Below are 16,054 nucleotides of genomic sequence, written 5' to 3'. Positions count from 1 at the left end.
AGGGAAACCTGGCAATATCCAGCAATATTACATATGCATTTACCTTTAGACCCAGCCATCCTGTTTTGAGGTAATCTATCCCTAAGTGAAGTCAACAAAAATATGAAATATACATAAGCTTACTTGTTGCATTAATTGGTAATAGCAAAAGGTTCAACACAACCCAAATGTCAATTAATGGGAGACTGGTTGAATAAGTTTTGGTACATCCGCAAAGTAGAGTGGCGTGCAACAGTAAAACAATGGATGAGTAATTTTACACAGTAGTGTGACTCTCTGGAATATATGAATGGAAAAAAGCAAGGTGCAAAACTGTGTGTTATGCATTTGCTGCCTTTTATGTAAGAGGAGTGGAAGATGAACATGCGTATGTACATTTGTGCATACACATGTGTTTATTCTGAAAGAGAAATAATGGAAGAATAAAGCAAAATCAAGAAAAAATTTATAATATTAAAAAAATCAAATAAAAAAGGGAAAAAGCAAATCCCTAAAAACTAGAAACAAATGGAGATAAAGAAGCCTTACTCTGTAACAAGCAGATGACATAACCACACAGAAAACGTCATCACTAGAACTGATATTAAAGTGCAGGACTTTGAATGCATCTCCTTTGTGGTTTATACTGTGCAGTTAAAGAGAACTGCAAAAAAATCTTAAACTTCATACTACTACTTACAGTGGTAGTATTGGTACAGTTATTTTGAAGTTTATTATAGGCACATTGTAGGATAAATAAAATAAGTAATTACGTGAAAGCCACTGAGAAGATTTTCAGAAGCATAAGGAAAGAAGGCGTAAGTCTAGGGAAAGTAAGGAAAAAAGTGCAATCTTACATTTGAACAGAAACTCAGTAGAAATTTATGAATTGTTTTCCCTTCTTGAAAAAAAATTTTTTTTCTCCGTCCTTGTAAAAGAACACTGAGTACTCCCAACCACGCAGATTACGGTTTCTAAATACCCTTTCCTACCAAACACCCTGGAGAAATGGGTGAATCCAGATCTGCTGGGACTGGATTCCTCTCCAGCCCCTGAATCCACTGATTGACTTTAGGGATTCACAAGTGTAACCATCGGACCTTAAGTGCCTCGTGATGTGTTACAAGAGGAAGTGCACTGCTCCAGCTACAACGCATTCTTGCCTCCACAGCTAACTACTGGTTTACAGGAAACAAGAGGGACAGAGGGGCAAGTTCTCAGGCAAAGCTAGAAATGAAGACGTTGTATAGGACAAACCACCCAATTCCTACGAATTCATGACGAGATAAAGAGAGGAGGGAACAAACACGTTAAAAGTAAAGTCATCATCAGTTAGAGACGTATAATGCGTATTTTACAGGTAAAATGACATGATGGCATCTTCTTTACAGTCTAGGGAAAAGAAAAAGATGAAATAAGGTTGGCAATTTTACTTACAAATGATTGAAACTGGAGGAGGGGTACACGGGGTTCATTATATTCTTCTTTCTGTCAAGTGTTTTGTTTTGAATGAAAATTTTCAAAAAAGAAATGAATGCATGTGGCCAAATCATGACACCACTCTGTTTGGCCTACAGGTGCCCATTGTCATCCCCATCTTGGTGACTCTCTTATCCGTGTTTTTGGTTTTGGCCCCAATCATCAGCCAACCTGCATGGGAGTATCTCTACTGTGTGTTATTTATGCTGAGCGGCCTTATATTTTATTTCCTTTTTGTCCACTATAAGTTTGGATGGGCTCAGAAAATCTCAAGTAAGTATCACCTGAGGGACTGCTTTGCTGTTAGTAAAGTGAGACAGGCCCGACATCCTGTAGCCTCATCAGTCCCGATTCTACCAGGACCTTCTTATTATCACAGGGTCTTGCGCAGCTAACAGATTTCATCTCCTCTGTGGGAGGAGGCGTGACCTGTTCTCCTCAGTGTGACACCTCTGGGGTCCACCTGTGGCCTCTTCCTTTGTTCCCATCAATTCCTGGAACAAGCAGGAAAAGGAAGCACTGGTTTTTTCTTTTTTTCAAATGTAACATACCCATAACATAAATCTTGACCATTTTTAAGTGTACGGGTCAGTAGTGACAATACATGTTCACATTGTTGTGCATCCCATACCCAAAGCACTGCCGCCTTGTGCCTGATCCCCGGACATCATCTGGGGGTCTCAGCAGCATCCCAGAGACGTCCAAAATGCGACAGCTGGGACGAGGGCCAGAGCCTTCCAACACCAAGGCCACGGCTCTTGCTTTTCACTCAGCAGTACCGATTCCTTGTGTATTTTAGGAAAGTTGTTTAAAAGTTTAGCTGTATCAGCCATTTTCATTTTGAAAAAGAAAGCAGTGATGGCAGAGTACATCAGAGGACCCTGAAGTACACCCAAGGGTATGTTATATTCTACATGGCACAGCCAGCTGCAAGGAACTCCATCCACAAAAGCCTGCCAGGCTCCCGAGCCCCTCACCAGACCAACAGTGATCCACAGCCTTGCCTGGTCTCCCTCACCCTAAACATGAGTTCCCCGGAGGCAGGAATTGGGCTGTGTACAATTTAATCCTGGATCTATACAGCAGCCACTTAGTATTTGAGTAAACGTGATGAAAAATCTGCCTTCTTTCTCCTTCAGCTCGTTCTCACCAGGGAAGTACAGTCATTCCTCAGGCACCCCTATGTGGTTTTTTATTTAGATGCATACAACTTAGGGAGATGTACAAGGTAGCAAAGAGCAAAACCCAACTGGAAGTGGGGGAAGCTGGCCCTGAGACTCCATTTAGACTGAGCCGCCAGTGACGGGGATGCCTGCCTCCACTCCCTCTGCCTGTGTCCCCACCTGTGAAACTGGTACCACCTCTCACCTGACAGGGGTGTTCTAAGAGACAGAGAATCTGTTTCACGTTCGTTAACAAAGGGATAGCAAAACCAAAATATGGCTATATTATTTCCCAAGGACTTTTCCCCTTTCTTGAAATAGCTCCCCCTACCCCTAACCTCTTTACACTGATCTAAGCCCGAAGCTGAGAGGGGTTGCAGGGACACTACTATAGAAACGAAAGAGAAGGTATATTACTACCTGAAAAACAGCCACTTTTCCCCATGCCTCTGAAAATGGACTTGCATTTGATCATACTGACAGAAAATCTAGCTAGGATGACTTACAACCTAAAGGCCTGAAATATGTCTTATTTCTCAGCTTTAGAATATTTAGCCAAGCTGTTCCCTACAGAAACCAATAAGAAGTTAAAATTAAGGAGGTAAAAAGAATTAACAACCTGTATTTTAAACAAGATGCAGACTTAGTGACTTCAGACCAAACATTCAATCTTTGGTCAGGGGTAGTTAAATATACACATATAACTGAGTCATTCTTATTTTTCCTGTAAATGTTTTGGTGGCAGTAAAATATTTAGTAGGTTCCTAATGCTTTAATGGGAAATAACTTATCTCCAAAGAACCACCGTAGCTCCCAGGATGGGTCTGCCCACCTCTACCCACCTGTGTCCCCTGAGCACAGGCTCTGATATGACACATCACCAAGGAGGAGTAATAGTACCACTGCTCATTGATAAGCAAAGGCGAAGCTGATCTTAAAGGACGGTTTTCTGACTGCACTTTTTCCCTCCAGAGCCTCTCACCATGCACCTTCAGATGCTGATGGAAGTCGTCCCCCCAGAGGAGGCTCCAGAGTAACAAAGCTCAGCCTCCTGTGGCCAAGTCTAAGCTGTGAAGAATTTATTTTTGTAAGCAATATTTGTGGTTGTTTCTTCCTGATGTTTTTCTTAAGAAAAAAATGTATTCACATGTGTATAATACTGTTATTTTTAGCTACCCTTAGTTCTCTGGGTGGGTGTTTGCTGAAGTTAGCAGGTGAGGATGTGACCCAGCAGAAGGCTGGTGGCCAGGGAAGGGCTGAGTCAGAACGGCCCCCACTACACAGTGACTTTTTAACAAGGGGCACATCACACCTACTTCAATAAAGGGAATTCTTTAAACTCAGTGACCAGAAAGGTGCATATGTGTGTGTATATATATATATACATATATATATATATATATATATATATATATATAAATATAAAATTGGTGGAACTTTTGCTTTGATTGAAATAGATTTTTAAAATACTAAAGTACAGGGGCTTCCCTGGTGGCGCAGTGGTTGAGAGTCCGCCTGCAGATGCAGGGGGCGCGGGTTCGTGCCCCAGTCCGGGAGGATCCCACGTGTCGCGGAGCGGCTGGGCCCGTGAGCCATGGCCACTGAGCCTGCGCTTCCGGAGCCTGTGCTCCGCAACGGGAGAGGCCACAACAGTGAGAGGCCTGCGTACAGCAAAGAAAAAAAAAAAAAAAGTTTAAAATACTAAAGTACAAATGCTTTACTACCTACCCATATTTCACCTAGGATGTATGTAGCAGGTCTGTCCCAGGCTGGATGTCAAGGCCCCCAGTGCAAAGCTGGCCGTCCGGAACCATTTGCAGCCTGTGTCCACAAGGGGCTCAGCATCACAGGTTCCCTGACAGCCTTCACTGGCATTTCGGTCAAACCAGAAAGTGTGATGTATAAAATTCTATTTTGCATGTGGCACTCATGGATTTTCCTGACAAAATACGGTCTAAAAAAATGGAAAAAAGTAACATTTCTGTGAAAACACTGAAATTTTATTGATATGCTGAAGACACTCACACCAAAATTTACTAAGTATGTGAGCAATTTTAGAAGCATAGAGACGAAAGTACTTTTACCGTGCATTTCAGAAATTTCCCCAAAACGTGAAATCAGTACATATTAATAGTAGAGAACAAAAAAAGCAATTAGTAATTGTTTACGTTTCACAAGCCACTGTCCTATGTCTTACAAAATGCTATTCAGAACTTCAAATAACGGTAAATGTCTGAAAAAAGAAACTGAAATTTAAACATGTACCCTCCTCTGCCCACTGCTTTCATTTAGCCGTTAGTGAACCACACGAGAGAATCAGTATTATATCTTCTCCGAGAGCAGGACGCCACCATGTGTACGTGGGCAACACACGTTTGTGCAGCTCTACTGCTTGCTATTATTGTGTGCTGTTTTACGAAAGAAACAATACAACCGAGCACACACTGCAGGTGGCTAACAATCTCAAGGAAAGCCAGTGCAGTTCAGGAGGCCTGGCTGCCGACCCAAAGCCCTTCCCGGTGGAAGCAAAGTACACCGGATGAGGACATTAAAAGAGTTTTGCAGAATCAGAACCCTTGCCAGCAAAGACACCAGAACTTCACACTTCCCAGAGCCTGCCCTAGTTAGCCAAGAAAAAGGAAAATCACTCCCCATACACTTCACGTGCCAGTCAGACACCTGCCAGTCAACCCACGGGAGTCGAGGCGGCAGCAAGGTTGCGCTCCTGGCAGCTGTCCAGACTGGACGCCGCGTCCTCCCACCAGAGGGCAGCGGCCTGACCCCGCCCAGCAGCGCTCCGGGCCCCCCAGGCCAGGTTAGGCCCCACAAGGAGCTGAACGTCTTATTCTACAGATGAGGAAACTGACAGCCAGAGGGTGACCCACGCCTGCTCACGGGACACGACAGCTTGACGACAAGAGTTTACCTCTCGTTTAATACCTGGGACATACATGGTGGTTTATACCTGGGACATACACAAACTTGGGCACCTGTGCTTTCTGATGTGTAAAAAGAAGACAGATAGTGCGGGCAGTTCCAACAGCCTACCAATGCTCTTTTCCTCTTCTAGGCAAAGCCGCCAGACCCCCACTGAAGCAGTGCACAGGGTGTAAATTTCCCAATAGCTCACCTGCCTAACTTTGCCAGTTACCATGAAAAGTCAGGCTCTGGGCATTCCCACACTTAAGCGGTAATGACAATACACATTTCTTGATAACCTCGTGACTTTATTAAGGCACCGCAGCCACATCCCAGGATGGCGTCATGAATGTTTTCAGGGCTCACTGCATACAGGTATTCTGAGGGTTACCTCCAGGCACCCCACATGACCTTTTCAGTTTCCACTGGAGAGAAACCTGTGTCCTATTTGTGCAGGACTCTGCAGGTTCCAAGCGTTCTTCGGAAGCACTAGCTCTACCTCCAGAAAGCCCTGGGTCAGGCTTGCTATTGCTGAGGGAACCCCATTCTCATCCTTGACCTATCTCTTCACAAGAAGTAAACTTACCCTGGGTAGCTATCAATATCTAAAGAACACTAGGAGTATTAGTACACAGACAGTTCACACTGCATCTCAACTAACTCATGGTTGAAAAGGTCTGTTAAGCAGTGCGGGGTATGAATTTTAAGAAATCTCAATTTATATGCACAAGAGAAGGTTTTAAGAATGTACCAAACACAGGTCTAAATGAAAAAAATGAAAAACGAACTCCAGATGGTACAGTTCATTACCCGAATGCCACGGCGGGCATCACTCAACCTGAGTGCTGAGGCGGGCTTCACACCAGCGGCGACGGGCAGGACAGCCCGGCACTCGCTGTGTCTCTGCTTCCACCTTCCTTCCAGAGTCTCATCATCGGCCCATTTTTCAATCAATTAAGAACTTCTCACCATTACTAATCCCAGTGCCACCAGGTAGCACTTAGTTATACTTGATCCTTGAAGTGACAAAAGGTCTGAACGTGACTGCCTGTCTTCTCAGCTTTCGGTCACGTAGCAACATCCATCTCTGTTCAGAGTCCTCTGGCTGCTCTGCAGGATTTAACTCACATTCTCATTCACTCTCACTTTCGTCTTCATCTGAAGCTTTGTCACTGGTCTCAACCAGCTCTACCACTTTGCAGGAGGGGTTTTTAGAATTTACAGCTAAGAGAGATGTTATTAAAAATGTTACTAATTATAGATTAATTAGCAATTCTCCCCCACCCCTCACCCCCCCCCATTATTTTGGTCATTGCAGAAAAAGTCCCTTGGGTTCTAGCTCTATATTTTGTGACCTATTTTATATTTTCATTATTTTAAGCAAGAAACAAGCAGGTAAAATTTGCCTGCTTATGAATAAATTATTTTCCTAGGAGAAATATTTGTAAAAGTGTTATAAGGAGGTATGTTTATAACCAAGAGTTGATACTTCCTCAAAGCAGAACATTTAGCACCAAGGTCAACCACGAGGAGAAAACTAATACCTAAGGGCTTTACATTGAGACCCATTTCCACGAAGGCCACATTCCTGAAGTCAGCTGAGTGACTGCGTCCACCCCCATGGTGCTCAGGACCTACGACTCTCCAAGGGATAGGTGCCCCCCCTTACCTTGGAGAAGTGGCTATCCTCCTTATCCTCGTCACATTCTTCCCAGTGATCAAAATCAAAAGCCACGTTAGGATTCTGTTCAATATAACAGTTTATGTTAAGTGAGAGAATAAAACATGCTCAGCGCGTTAAGCCCAAGCACAGCTGATTTCAACTCACCCTCTGTCTGAGTAAGCCACACCAAGACTCCTTTTTCTCTTTCGAAAGAGTGATTATTGGTTCATCATTTTTCACTATGCATTTGCAATCATCTTTTATTATGTTGGCCTGCAGCTCCAAATCAGCCAAGTAAAATTTCTCTCCCACCCAGGCACTAGATTTACAAAAAGAAATGAGGCCAGCCTTTTAAAATGTTAGAAATTATTTCTCTTTACTTTATAAGCTATCCATAAACTCACCTGAAAACAACTCTATCTCTAAAGTATTCACATTTGTAATCTTTTAGATTCCTTATTCTTATCTTCAATATGACCACATCCTCTTTTTGGAACCATTTTATTTGTGGGTGGAAGCTAGAACAAAGTGAAGAGGATTATACACTCATCTCTGTTTATTCGCTCGGCAAGGAAGGAAAGCAGACCCCAACAATGACGAGCATACCTTTTCAGAGGCCCTGTAGTTTTTTTAATGGAAGCATCTCCCGTGTTTTCAGGTAAAGTTTCTGTACAAAAAGTCAAATTTTCCTATAGGTTATTGATATGTGACTCCATAATATATGTATATATATGTACTTTTTTGCATTTTATGCAACTTTTAGTTGAGGAACTACTCACTAAGACTGTAAGAGTATAAACTTCACAGTAACCAAAGTATCCAATTGCAAAGAATAATTTAAAAAAATTAAAATGCAGATCACTTAGGGTAACTAATAAAACAAATATCAGACTAAGAAAACAAATATTTGCCTTGTTAAATATTATGATTAAACAATTGAGAAAGTAAACTCTCTGAAAAGGAACCACATATAATTATTGGCCATATGATACAAATGCTCCAGTGTCTCTGCTATCTTAACCTGCTAGGGCCCCACTAACGATGACTTCCAGAACAGTGGCCAGTACACACAAGGAACCACTGTTGAACATAACATTTCCTAAAACAATGCAATTTAAATTCTCAATCTGAAACATTTGAAGCTTCCAAAGACTTGAGCAAAAATGTTTATAAGCAGCTTTGTTAACAGTAGTCAACAATCAATGTCTTGTAACAGGTGAACAGCTAAATAAACTGTAGTACATGCATATCATGGAATACAGCCCAGCAATAAAAAAGTACCACTGCTACTTGCAATCATCTAGATGAATTTCACAGACATAAAGTTGAGTGAAAGAAGACACAAGAGTGTATACCACGTGCTTCCAATTCAGCAACACTGATGGTGACAGAAGTCAGAACAGGGGTTACTGGGCAGGGTTACAGACAGGGAGGGTGCGTAAGGGAGACCACTGGGGTTCTGGAAATGTTCAACAGCTTGATCTGGGTGTGGGTAATGGTAATACACATAGGAAAAGTTCTGATGAGCTGTACACTTAAGATCTGTGCACTTTTGCTGGATGAGCATTATACTTCAAATAACAAAAAAGAAAAAAGTTACCAAAAAAATTGGAAGCCGCACTGTCAAAAATAGAAAGTTAGGTAATGTCAGTTTATGTCACGTTCTCTCTAATTCATCTAAAAGTGGAAAGCCTAAACACTGGAAAATTTCCTAGCATTAATGATTTTAAGTTAACCGTCTTTTACATGACCAACCGTGTGTTGGGTTTTCTGAGTTTGTCTGGGAGTCAGCAGCTCTCTCTGAGCCCTTGTCCTCTTGCTGTGTGCTCTGCAGACGAGCATCATCTTCTGTGGAAGAAGGCATCCTGGGTAGAAGAGGCAGAGGTTAACTGTGAGACGAGGAGACAGGCAAAATCTGGCTCCTGCAGGGGCTTCCCGGCGAGAAGAGGTAGGCAGGCCAGCAACACACAGCTGTGAAGTACCTCCTACCACGAGTCAGACCCGCACAGAGCTTACGGCTCATTTACAGAGGACGGGCAGGTCAGTCAGCTCTGGGCACTACTGCGCCCCTGGCACTGGGTGCAGAGTAGCTGATCGACACACACATATCATCCGATAAAGGCAGGCACTCACTTACCGAAATAATATTCTTTTCAAATCACTTAGAGGATAGTATGCACTGCTACCCACTTCAAAGAGGACAATACAAGCCATCTCCTTTCCTCTCCTGCCTTAGCTTCCCAGAGACACCCTCTCACCAGTCTGGATCTACTGCTAGAAACATTCTTTGCACGAAAAGGCAAATACTGCCATCTGTATCTTTCTATCTAAAACACACAAACAGACACACGCAAGTTTAAACACATGGGAACCTACTACATTCACTTTTCTACCCCTTATTTTATTGTACCTAATAAGTGGAGATTATTCCATATCAGTATATAGAGGGCTATCTCATTCTTGTAAAACTTTTTAATTGTGCTTTTCTTTTGGTTGTTTGAACAGGTAACCACATGCATGTGGTTCAATATTTTAAAATAAATAGAAAGGTCCACACCGTGAAAAATCTACCTCTCACCTCTGTTCCCCAGCCACCAATTTCCTTCCTCATGGGTGACAATGTAATTCATTTTTTGTGCATCCTTTTTGAGATAATTCAAGCGTAAAGGAGCAAACCTATACAAACACATGTGTACACACACACACACACACACACCTGTGGTTAGGGAGTGTGCGTGTGTGTCTCCAAGGGGACAACTGACTGACACCCATGAAGCCTGTGGCGTGGAAGGCAGTGTCCCATGTTCCAACCGCCCAGGCAGGGACCCCTCCCCAGGCCTTGTCCTCCTCACCGCTGTGCAGCCCCAGACGCTCTGTTGCCCACCCTCTTCCTCCACCACGGCTCTGATCTCCCCTCGACCCTCATCTCCTGGGGTCCTGTTCCTTCCCCCTCTCACACTTACACAAGTTCTGACTCTCCTCAAACCCCAGCAAACCACAGCCTCTCCAGCCGCTTTCCTGAGTGCTAGGCTTACCCCTTCACTAACCTGAAGCTCATGTCCAAACCCACTCAGTAGGCCCTCCTCTCCGAGCTGGCTCCTCTCAGTCATGAGGGCGCAGAATTATACAATCACACTCCCCTGGGTCTGCCAACCACTAAGCCCTACGGCTTCCAGATTTTCAAGTCCCCAGGCTCTGTCCTCTTTCCCAGTCTGCTGTAAGAATGGTGCCATTCTCCTCATTTCTGATCCAGACAACCAGCACAGCTCCCCAGATGGAGCCCCTTCTTTTTTTTGTGTGTGTGGTACGCGGGCCTCTCACTGCTGTGGCCTCTCCCATTGCAGAGCACAGGCTCTGGACGTGCAGGCTCAGCGGCCATGGCTCACGGGCCCAGCCGCTCTGCGGCATGTGGGATCCTCCCAGACCGGGGCACGAACCCGTGTCCCCTGCATTGGCAGGCGGACTCTCAGCCACTGCGCCACCAGGGAAGCCCTGGAGTCCCTTCTTGGGGGCAGGCTCCCTCCGTAGACTGCGAGGCCTCTGCACGCCCCTCTACCTGTGATTATCACCAAGGTGCGCAGCACTCCTGTGCAGCCACAGAATCACGTGTGCAGAGGGACTGAGCAGGGCGCTTCGTGCAGAGCTGGGGCTCCACGGTAGTTGTGTTTCCTATAAGTGATCAATCGGTCTTGATTAAATCTACTGAACTGTAGTAGTGTCTTCATTTTTAAAAGAGTATCTTAAAAGTAAATATGGAGCAATTTTTGTTTCCTGAAAGTGTGTAGAAAACAAAAGATACCCTAATTCCACAGGTACCCAATTTTATTAAGATAGAAAACTCTACAAACTTAAGACTATTTTAATCTTTGCCATGTTCTTTGAAATTCTCCTACTCTCAGCAGTAATTCAGGAACCCTTCAAGGTCTCCAATGGTCACAGCATAAAATCCACTGGTCAGTTCTCAGTCCTCATTTCATGTGGCCTCGCAGCACCTGGCAGCTCATGGCTCCCTGCTCTGTGAAACCCTTCCCTCACCTGCTGTCTTGGATGCCCTCCCCGCCCCCCCAGCTCCAGGCTGCTGCTTCTCAGGCTCCTCCCCCATGTCCCTACTGCCTGCCACCTCTCATTAGAGTCCCAGTGCTCAGTCCTTCGGGGCCTTGTCCAGCATCCTGGCTCTCAATACCAGGAGCTGCTGACCAGGCCCCCGAGACCACACGCCCACTACAGTTACATTCAGTGCTTCTCACCACCTCCACAAAACCACCCTGGTCTGAGCCGCTGTCACCCTGTCCTGAACTCTGGGCACACACTTTGTCCCCCGCTCCAGTCTGTTCTCAACACAGTAGCCCAGAATGTTCTGATTAAGCCATTCCTCTGCTCAAAACTCTCTCATGGTTCCACCTCCTCCTCCGAGGAGCCCACCCTTGCAATGGCCACAGGGTCCAACAAGATCTGACCTTCACACCTAGATTCTCCCCTTGTTTGCTGCTCTGGTCACTGCACCTTCCTCTCTGTTCCTGGAACCAAGGAATAACCAAGCCTTCCCTCTGCCCACACGGGTCTACGCCTCGGTATCTGCCTGGGTCAGGCCTCACCTCCTGGGTCTTTGCTCACCGTCTCAGACCCCAAACTACCCTGTCTTCCCTTCTGTGTTAATCTGCTCCATCTCACGTGACACCACATTATCCACTATGTATTTCTGTAACCTGTTTATCATTTGTCTCCACTGAAATGTGAGCGGGCCCTTCATCTGTTTTGTTCACTACTGTATCCCCAGTAGACAATCAATCAATATTTGCTGAATAAATGAACAAATTTTAAAATTTCAACTTTACGTATTGGCAACTTCAGTTAAAAGTATTTATCTATTAATTAGGTCAACTGAAACAAAGTTAGACTGAACAAAATATTCCAGCATCCAAAACACACACAGAGCAAAATGGCGGATTAGGAAGCTCCAGGTTCCCATTTCCCCATAGACACATTGAAAGAACCACCAGAAGCTGTCTGAACTACCTTCCTGTTCCCCCACCACCCCACACCCAAAACCAGAGAGGGCAGAGCAGACTTCGTGTGTGAATTATTGTGTAGTCCATTCTAAGCTGTCTGGGGGCTACCTGAGGGACTATAATGCAAGACGCTCACCTCTGTTTCACGGAACTCAGAACACATGCAGGAAAGCTGTGGGCACTGCTCAGAAAAGGCCACTACAGACCCATGGACACCTGAGGCAAGGTATGACGCAAGGAGACACACAACAGACCCATCGAAGGCCTGGAGAAGCTAGGGGGAGACTCACTGGAAATTAGGACATTCAAAAGGGGACCGAGAACGCCACGTGCAGCCGAGGCAAGACGCACGCTCAGAAAAGTCCTGAGAGGGCCCTAAGCTTTCATTTCAGGCTGATTTCTAGCCGAGGACGTGGAGAAAACAGGAACCTTGTACACTGCTGGTGGGAACATCACACACAGCTGTTGTGGAAACAGTTTGGCAGTTCAAAAAATTAAACGTGGAATTGCCATATGATCCAGAAATTCCAAAAGAGCTGAAAGCAGGAATTTAAACAGATATTTGTACACCAATGTTCACAGCAGCACTATTCACAACAGCCAAATATCCACTACAGATGAATGGATAAACAAAATGCAGTATATCCATACAATGGAGTATTTTTCAGCCTTAAAAGGACAGAAACTCTGATACCTGCTACAACATGGATGAACCTTGAAAACATTATGCTAAGTGAAATAAGCCAGACACAGAAGGACAAATATTGTATGATTCCATTTATATGAGGTACCCAGAACAGGTAAATCAGTGGAAACAAAAAGTAGAACGGAGGTTCCCAGGGGCCGAGGGAATGGGAGAATGGGCATTACGGTTTAATGGGTACAGAGTTTCCGTTGGGATGATGAAAACTTCTGGAGAATGTGGTGACAGTGACACAACAATGTGAACGTACTTACTGCCACTGAATTGTATACTTAAAAAACAGTTACTGTGGGCTTCCCTGGTGGCGCAATGGTTGAGAGTCCGCCTGCCGATGCAGGGGACACGGGTTCGTGCCCCGGTCTGGGAGGATCCCATATGCCGCGGAGCGGCTGCGCCCGTGAGCCATGGCCGCTGAGCCTGCGCGTCCGGAGCCTGTGCTCCGCAGAGGGAGGGGCCACAGCAGTGAGAGGCCCGCGTACCGCAAAGACAAACAGTTACTGTGATAGATTTTATGTGTATTTTACCACACTTTGAAAAAACAAATAAAAATGAGAAATTCTGTTATGTATATTTTAACACAATTTTTTAAAATGCAATTAAAAAATTACCGTTAATTTTGCTATGATAACAGCACTTCCGTCAAGTTTTTTAAAGCCTTTTGTTGCTCCACAGCCGTGCCAACCCTTGGTATTTCCTTTCCTCTCATTTCTTGTGGCTATGAAGTGGTATTGCTCCATTGTGGTTTTAATTTACATTTCCCTGATGAGTAATGAGTCTGAGCACCTTTTCGTACATTAATTATTGGACAATTAATGAATTGGACATTGTGAAGTGTCTGTTCAAATCTTTTGCCCCATTTTCTACTAGGTGTCTGCTATTTCTTCCTGACCGAAAGGAGCTCTTGATGCGAGCCTTTCAGTGGATGCACATGCTGGGTCCATCCTCCTTTCTGGGGGTGGCCAGTTCTCAGAGACTTCCATAGCCTCTTATATCTTGCTTGTGGATGTGAAAACTGGTACAACCAATTTGGAAAGCTGTTGAGCAGTAGTCTACTTATGACTCAACAATTCCATTCCATTCGTAAGAAATGGAATACATTTTTAAGTGCACCAAAGCACATGTAGGAGAATGTTTAAAGTGCCACTTGAAGTGGCCCAGAACTGGAAATTTCTCCCCTCGACAGAATGGGTAAATAAATTATATTCATACAATGGAATATGACGCAGCCATGAGAATCTACAGGTCTACAGCTGCATGCACAACATGGATGGATTTCACAAATAATGATGAGTTAAAGAAGCCAGATATGAAAGGGACACATTGCATGATTCCATTCAAAGTATGAACCAGGGAAGAAGCCATTCATGCTGTTTTGTGTCTGGAAAGCAGCTGCCCTTGCAGGGGGAGCAGGGGGTGTCTCTGAGTCATACCCTGTTTCTGATCTGGGGCTGGCTTCTGTGCTCAGAAAATCCACCAAGCCACACTTACGATACGTGTTCTTTTCTGTATGTGTGCTGTCAATACAAAGCTAACAAAAATTCATTCTGTAAGAAATACAGATGAAATATATTTGGAATTTGTTTTATAGTAGTCAAACAAAAACAAAAATGTGGGCTGGGGTTTGGATAAAATAAGACTCCCCAAATATTGGTAATTATTGAAGCTGAGTGATAGGAACGCAGAGACTCATTAAACTATTCTACTTTCAGAAAAAATGTCCGTAACACTTGTGAGTTATACCGCCACAAAACAGCTCTTCCAAAAGGAGACAAAAATCGACTTACAGGGTCTGGCTTACGCTTTCTTCAGAAGTTGGCATTTTAGCTCCTTTGTGTAATTTTTTCAGTTGTTCTACATGTCCTGAGTTATCAATGCCCATTCCCATTGACAAAATTTCAGCTCGAACATTATAATCAATGACAGAAGTTTTCAAGTTTGAAAGTTTTGTAACATGCACCTTGAATGAAAGAAAAAATGTTTGCAAGAATTACACTTAGAACTTTAGATGAATCACAAACACTCTCACCGTGACCTCCTGATCTCACTGTGCAATGTCTGATGCACCAGGGCATGTGCCACCACAAGGGCCTCCTCATTGGAATCTTCCAGAACCCAGCCCCGTACTGGAGAAATATGATCAGGTGTGGGGCTGGGGCCAAGGTCAAGTCCTGAGGTAAAATCCCAGACAAGACCCATCCGTGATGCTGTAACCACACGCACAATTCTTAGATCTTTCCGATTCTCCCTCCTGTGCTTTTACTGCTCCTAACAAGAAGGCTCAGGGTCTTCAGATGCCCAGAAAGGGCCTACACCAAGGCCCTAAATCCTGCGTCCTGGACAGTTTCCTCCACTTGTTTTCTTCTGCAACCAAAACATTCTTATCCATTTCAGTTTACACAAAATTAAGTAAAACATGAAAATCTGCAATTGTCTGATTCCTGTTGGTGGGAGGTGTGGCCCCAGGACTTTCATGGGGGTCGGAGTCGACCAGGCTGGCGCTGGCTGGGGCGCCTCCCCAGGGAGCGTGGGAATCAGGAATGCACTCCTGTCCAGGGACAGCAGAAGAGCCTTTCTCTACTCAGCCTGGGGACCGAGCTGGGGTTGGAGGGAGAAGGCGGCAGGTGTGGGGTCTGTCTCCCCTCCAGTGTGCCATGAACACTGCTACACTTTGGAGCTGCGGAAGCATGTTTGCCAGGTGGGTTTTCATTTTTATTTTTGCTTCATTCTCTTAGCTATAGTTTAAAAAATCCTTGCTTAATAAAGTTTCCATTTTTTTCTCTGATGAAAAACCACCACAATATTGACTATTATGACATCAACTAAGACCCCCCCAGACCTCGTCATTTACCTTCACTGGTAGTCTCTACCTTCCCTTCTAAAAATCACATTCTCCCCTTACTCTTAAATCTTATACCCAAACTCTTCTTTTCCATGTTAAGGCTTTTTCACTCTTATAAAAAGAACTTTCAACAAAACAGTTTTTATGAATTGAATTCCTTTAAATCGTATAAATAATCATAATAATTAAGATTTAAGCCTAATAGAGCAAAACTCTGAATTGAAAAGTTGAGTTCCCAGGGTGCAAGCAGAGCAGGGCTGAGGCCCTGAGTCACATGTCCTGGCCTCATGCTCAGTCCCA

General features: G+C 44.3%; 2 protein-coding genes across 2 annotated transcripts in view; one reads left to right on the top strand and one right to left on the bottom strand.

The window, feature by feature from the left end:
• The window catches only part of SLC7A9 (solute carrier family 7 member 9), a 37,216-nt gene extending 33,295 nt beyond the window's left edge, over positions 1-3,921 (top strand). The window contains exons 12-13 of the mRNA XM_082607207.1: positions 1,557-1,731; positions 3,594-3,921. Coding sequence (XP_082463333.1) covers positions 1,557-1,731; positions 3,594-3,658 — 240 coding nt within the window. The 3' untranslated portion in view covers positions 3,659-3,921. The remainder of the gene's footprint in view (positions 1-1,556; positions 1,732-3,593) is intronic.
• A 2,748-nt stretch (positions 3,922-6,669) lies between these two features.
• TDRD12 (tudor domain containing 12) overlaps positions 6,670-16,054 on the bottom strand; it is an 82,660-nt gene continuing 73,275 nt past the window's right edge. The window contains exons 26-32 of the mRNA XM_082606252.1: positions 14,700-14,872; positions 8,959-9,068; positions 7,810-7,870; positions 7,608-7,721; positions 7,369-7,522; positions 7,210-7,284; positions 6,670-6,764 (exon numbers count right to left, since the gene is read on the bottom strand). Of these exons, the coding sequence (XP_082462378.1) occupies positions 6,759-6,764; positions 7,210-7,284; positions 7,369-7,522; positions 7,608-7,721; positions 7,810-7,870; positions 8,959-9,068; positions 14,700-14,872 (693 nt within the window). The 3' untranslated portion in view covers positions 6,670-6,758. The remainder of the gene's footprint in view (positions 6,765-7,209; positions 7,285-7,368; positions 7,523-7,607; positions 7,722-7,809; positions 7,871-8,958; positions 9,069-14,699; positions 14,873-16,054) is intronic.

Source organism: Mesoplodon mirus (genome assembly GCF_964341445.2).
Source record: "Mesoplodon mirus genome assembly, chromosome: 19".
NCBI lineage: Eukaryota > Metazoa > Chordata > Mammalia > Artiodactyla > Ziphiidae > Mesoplodon > Mesoplodon mirus.
Note: the sequence above shows the minus strand (reverse complement) of the source record. Positions and strands in the feature narration are given on the sequence as shown.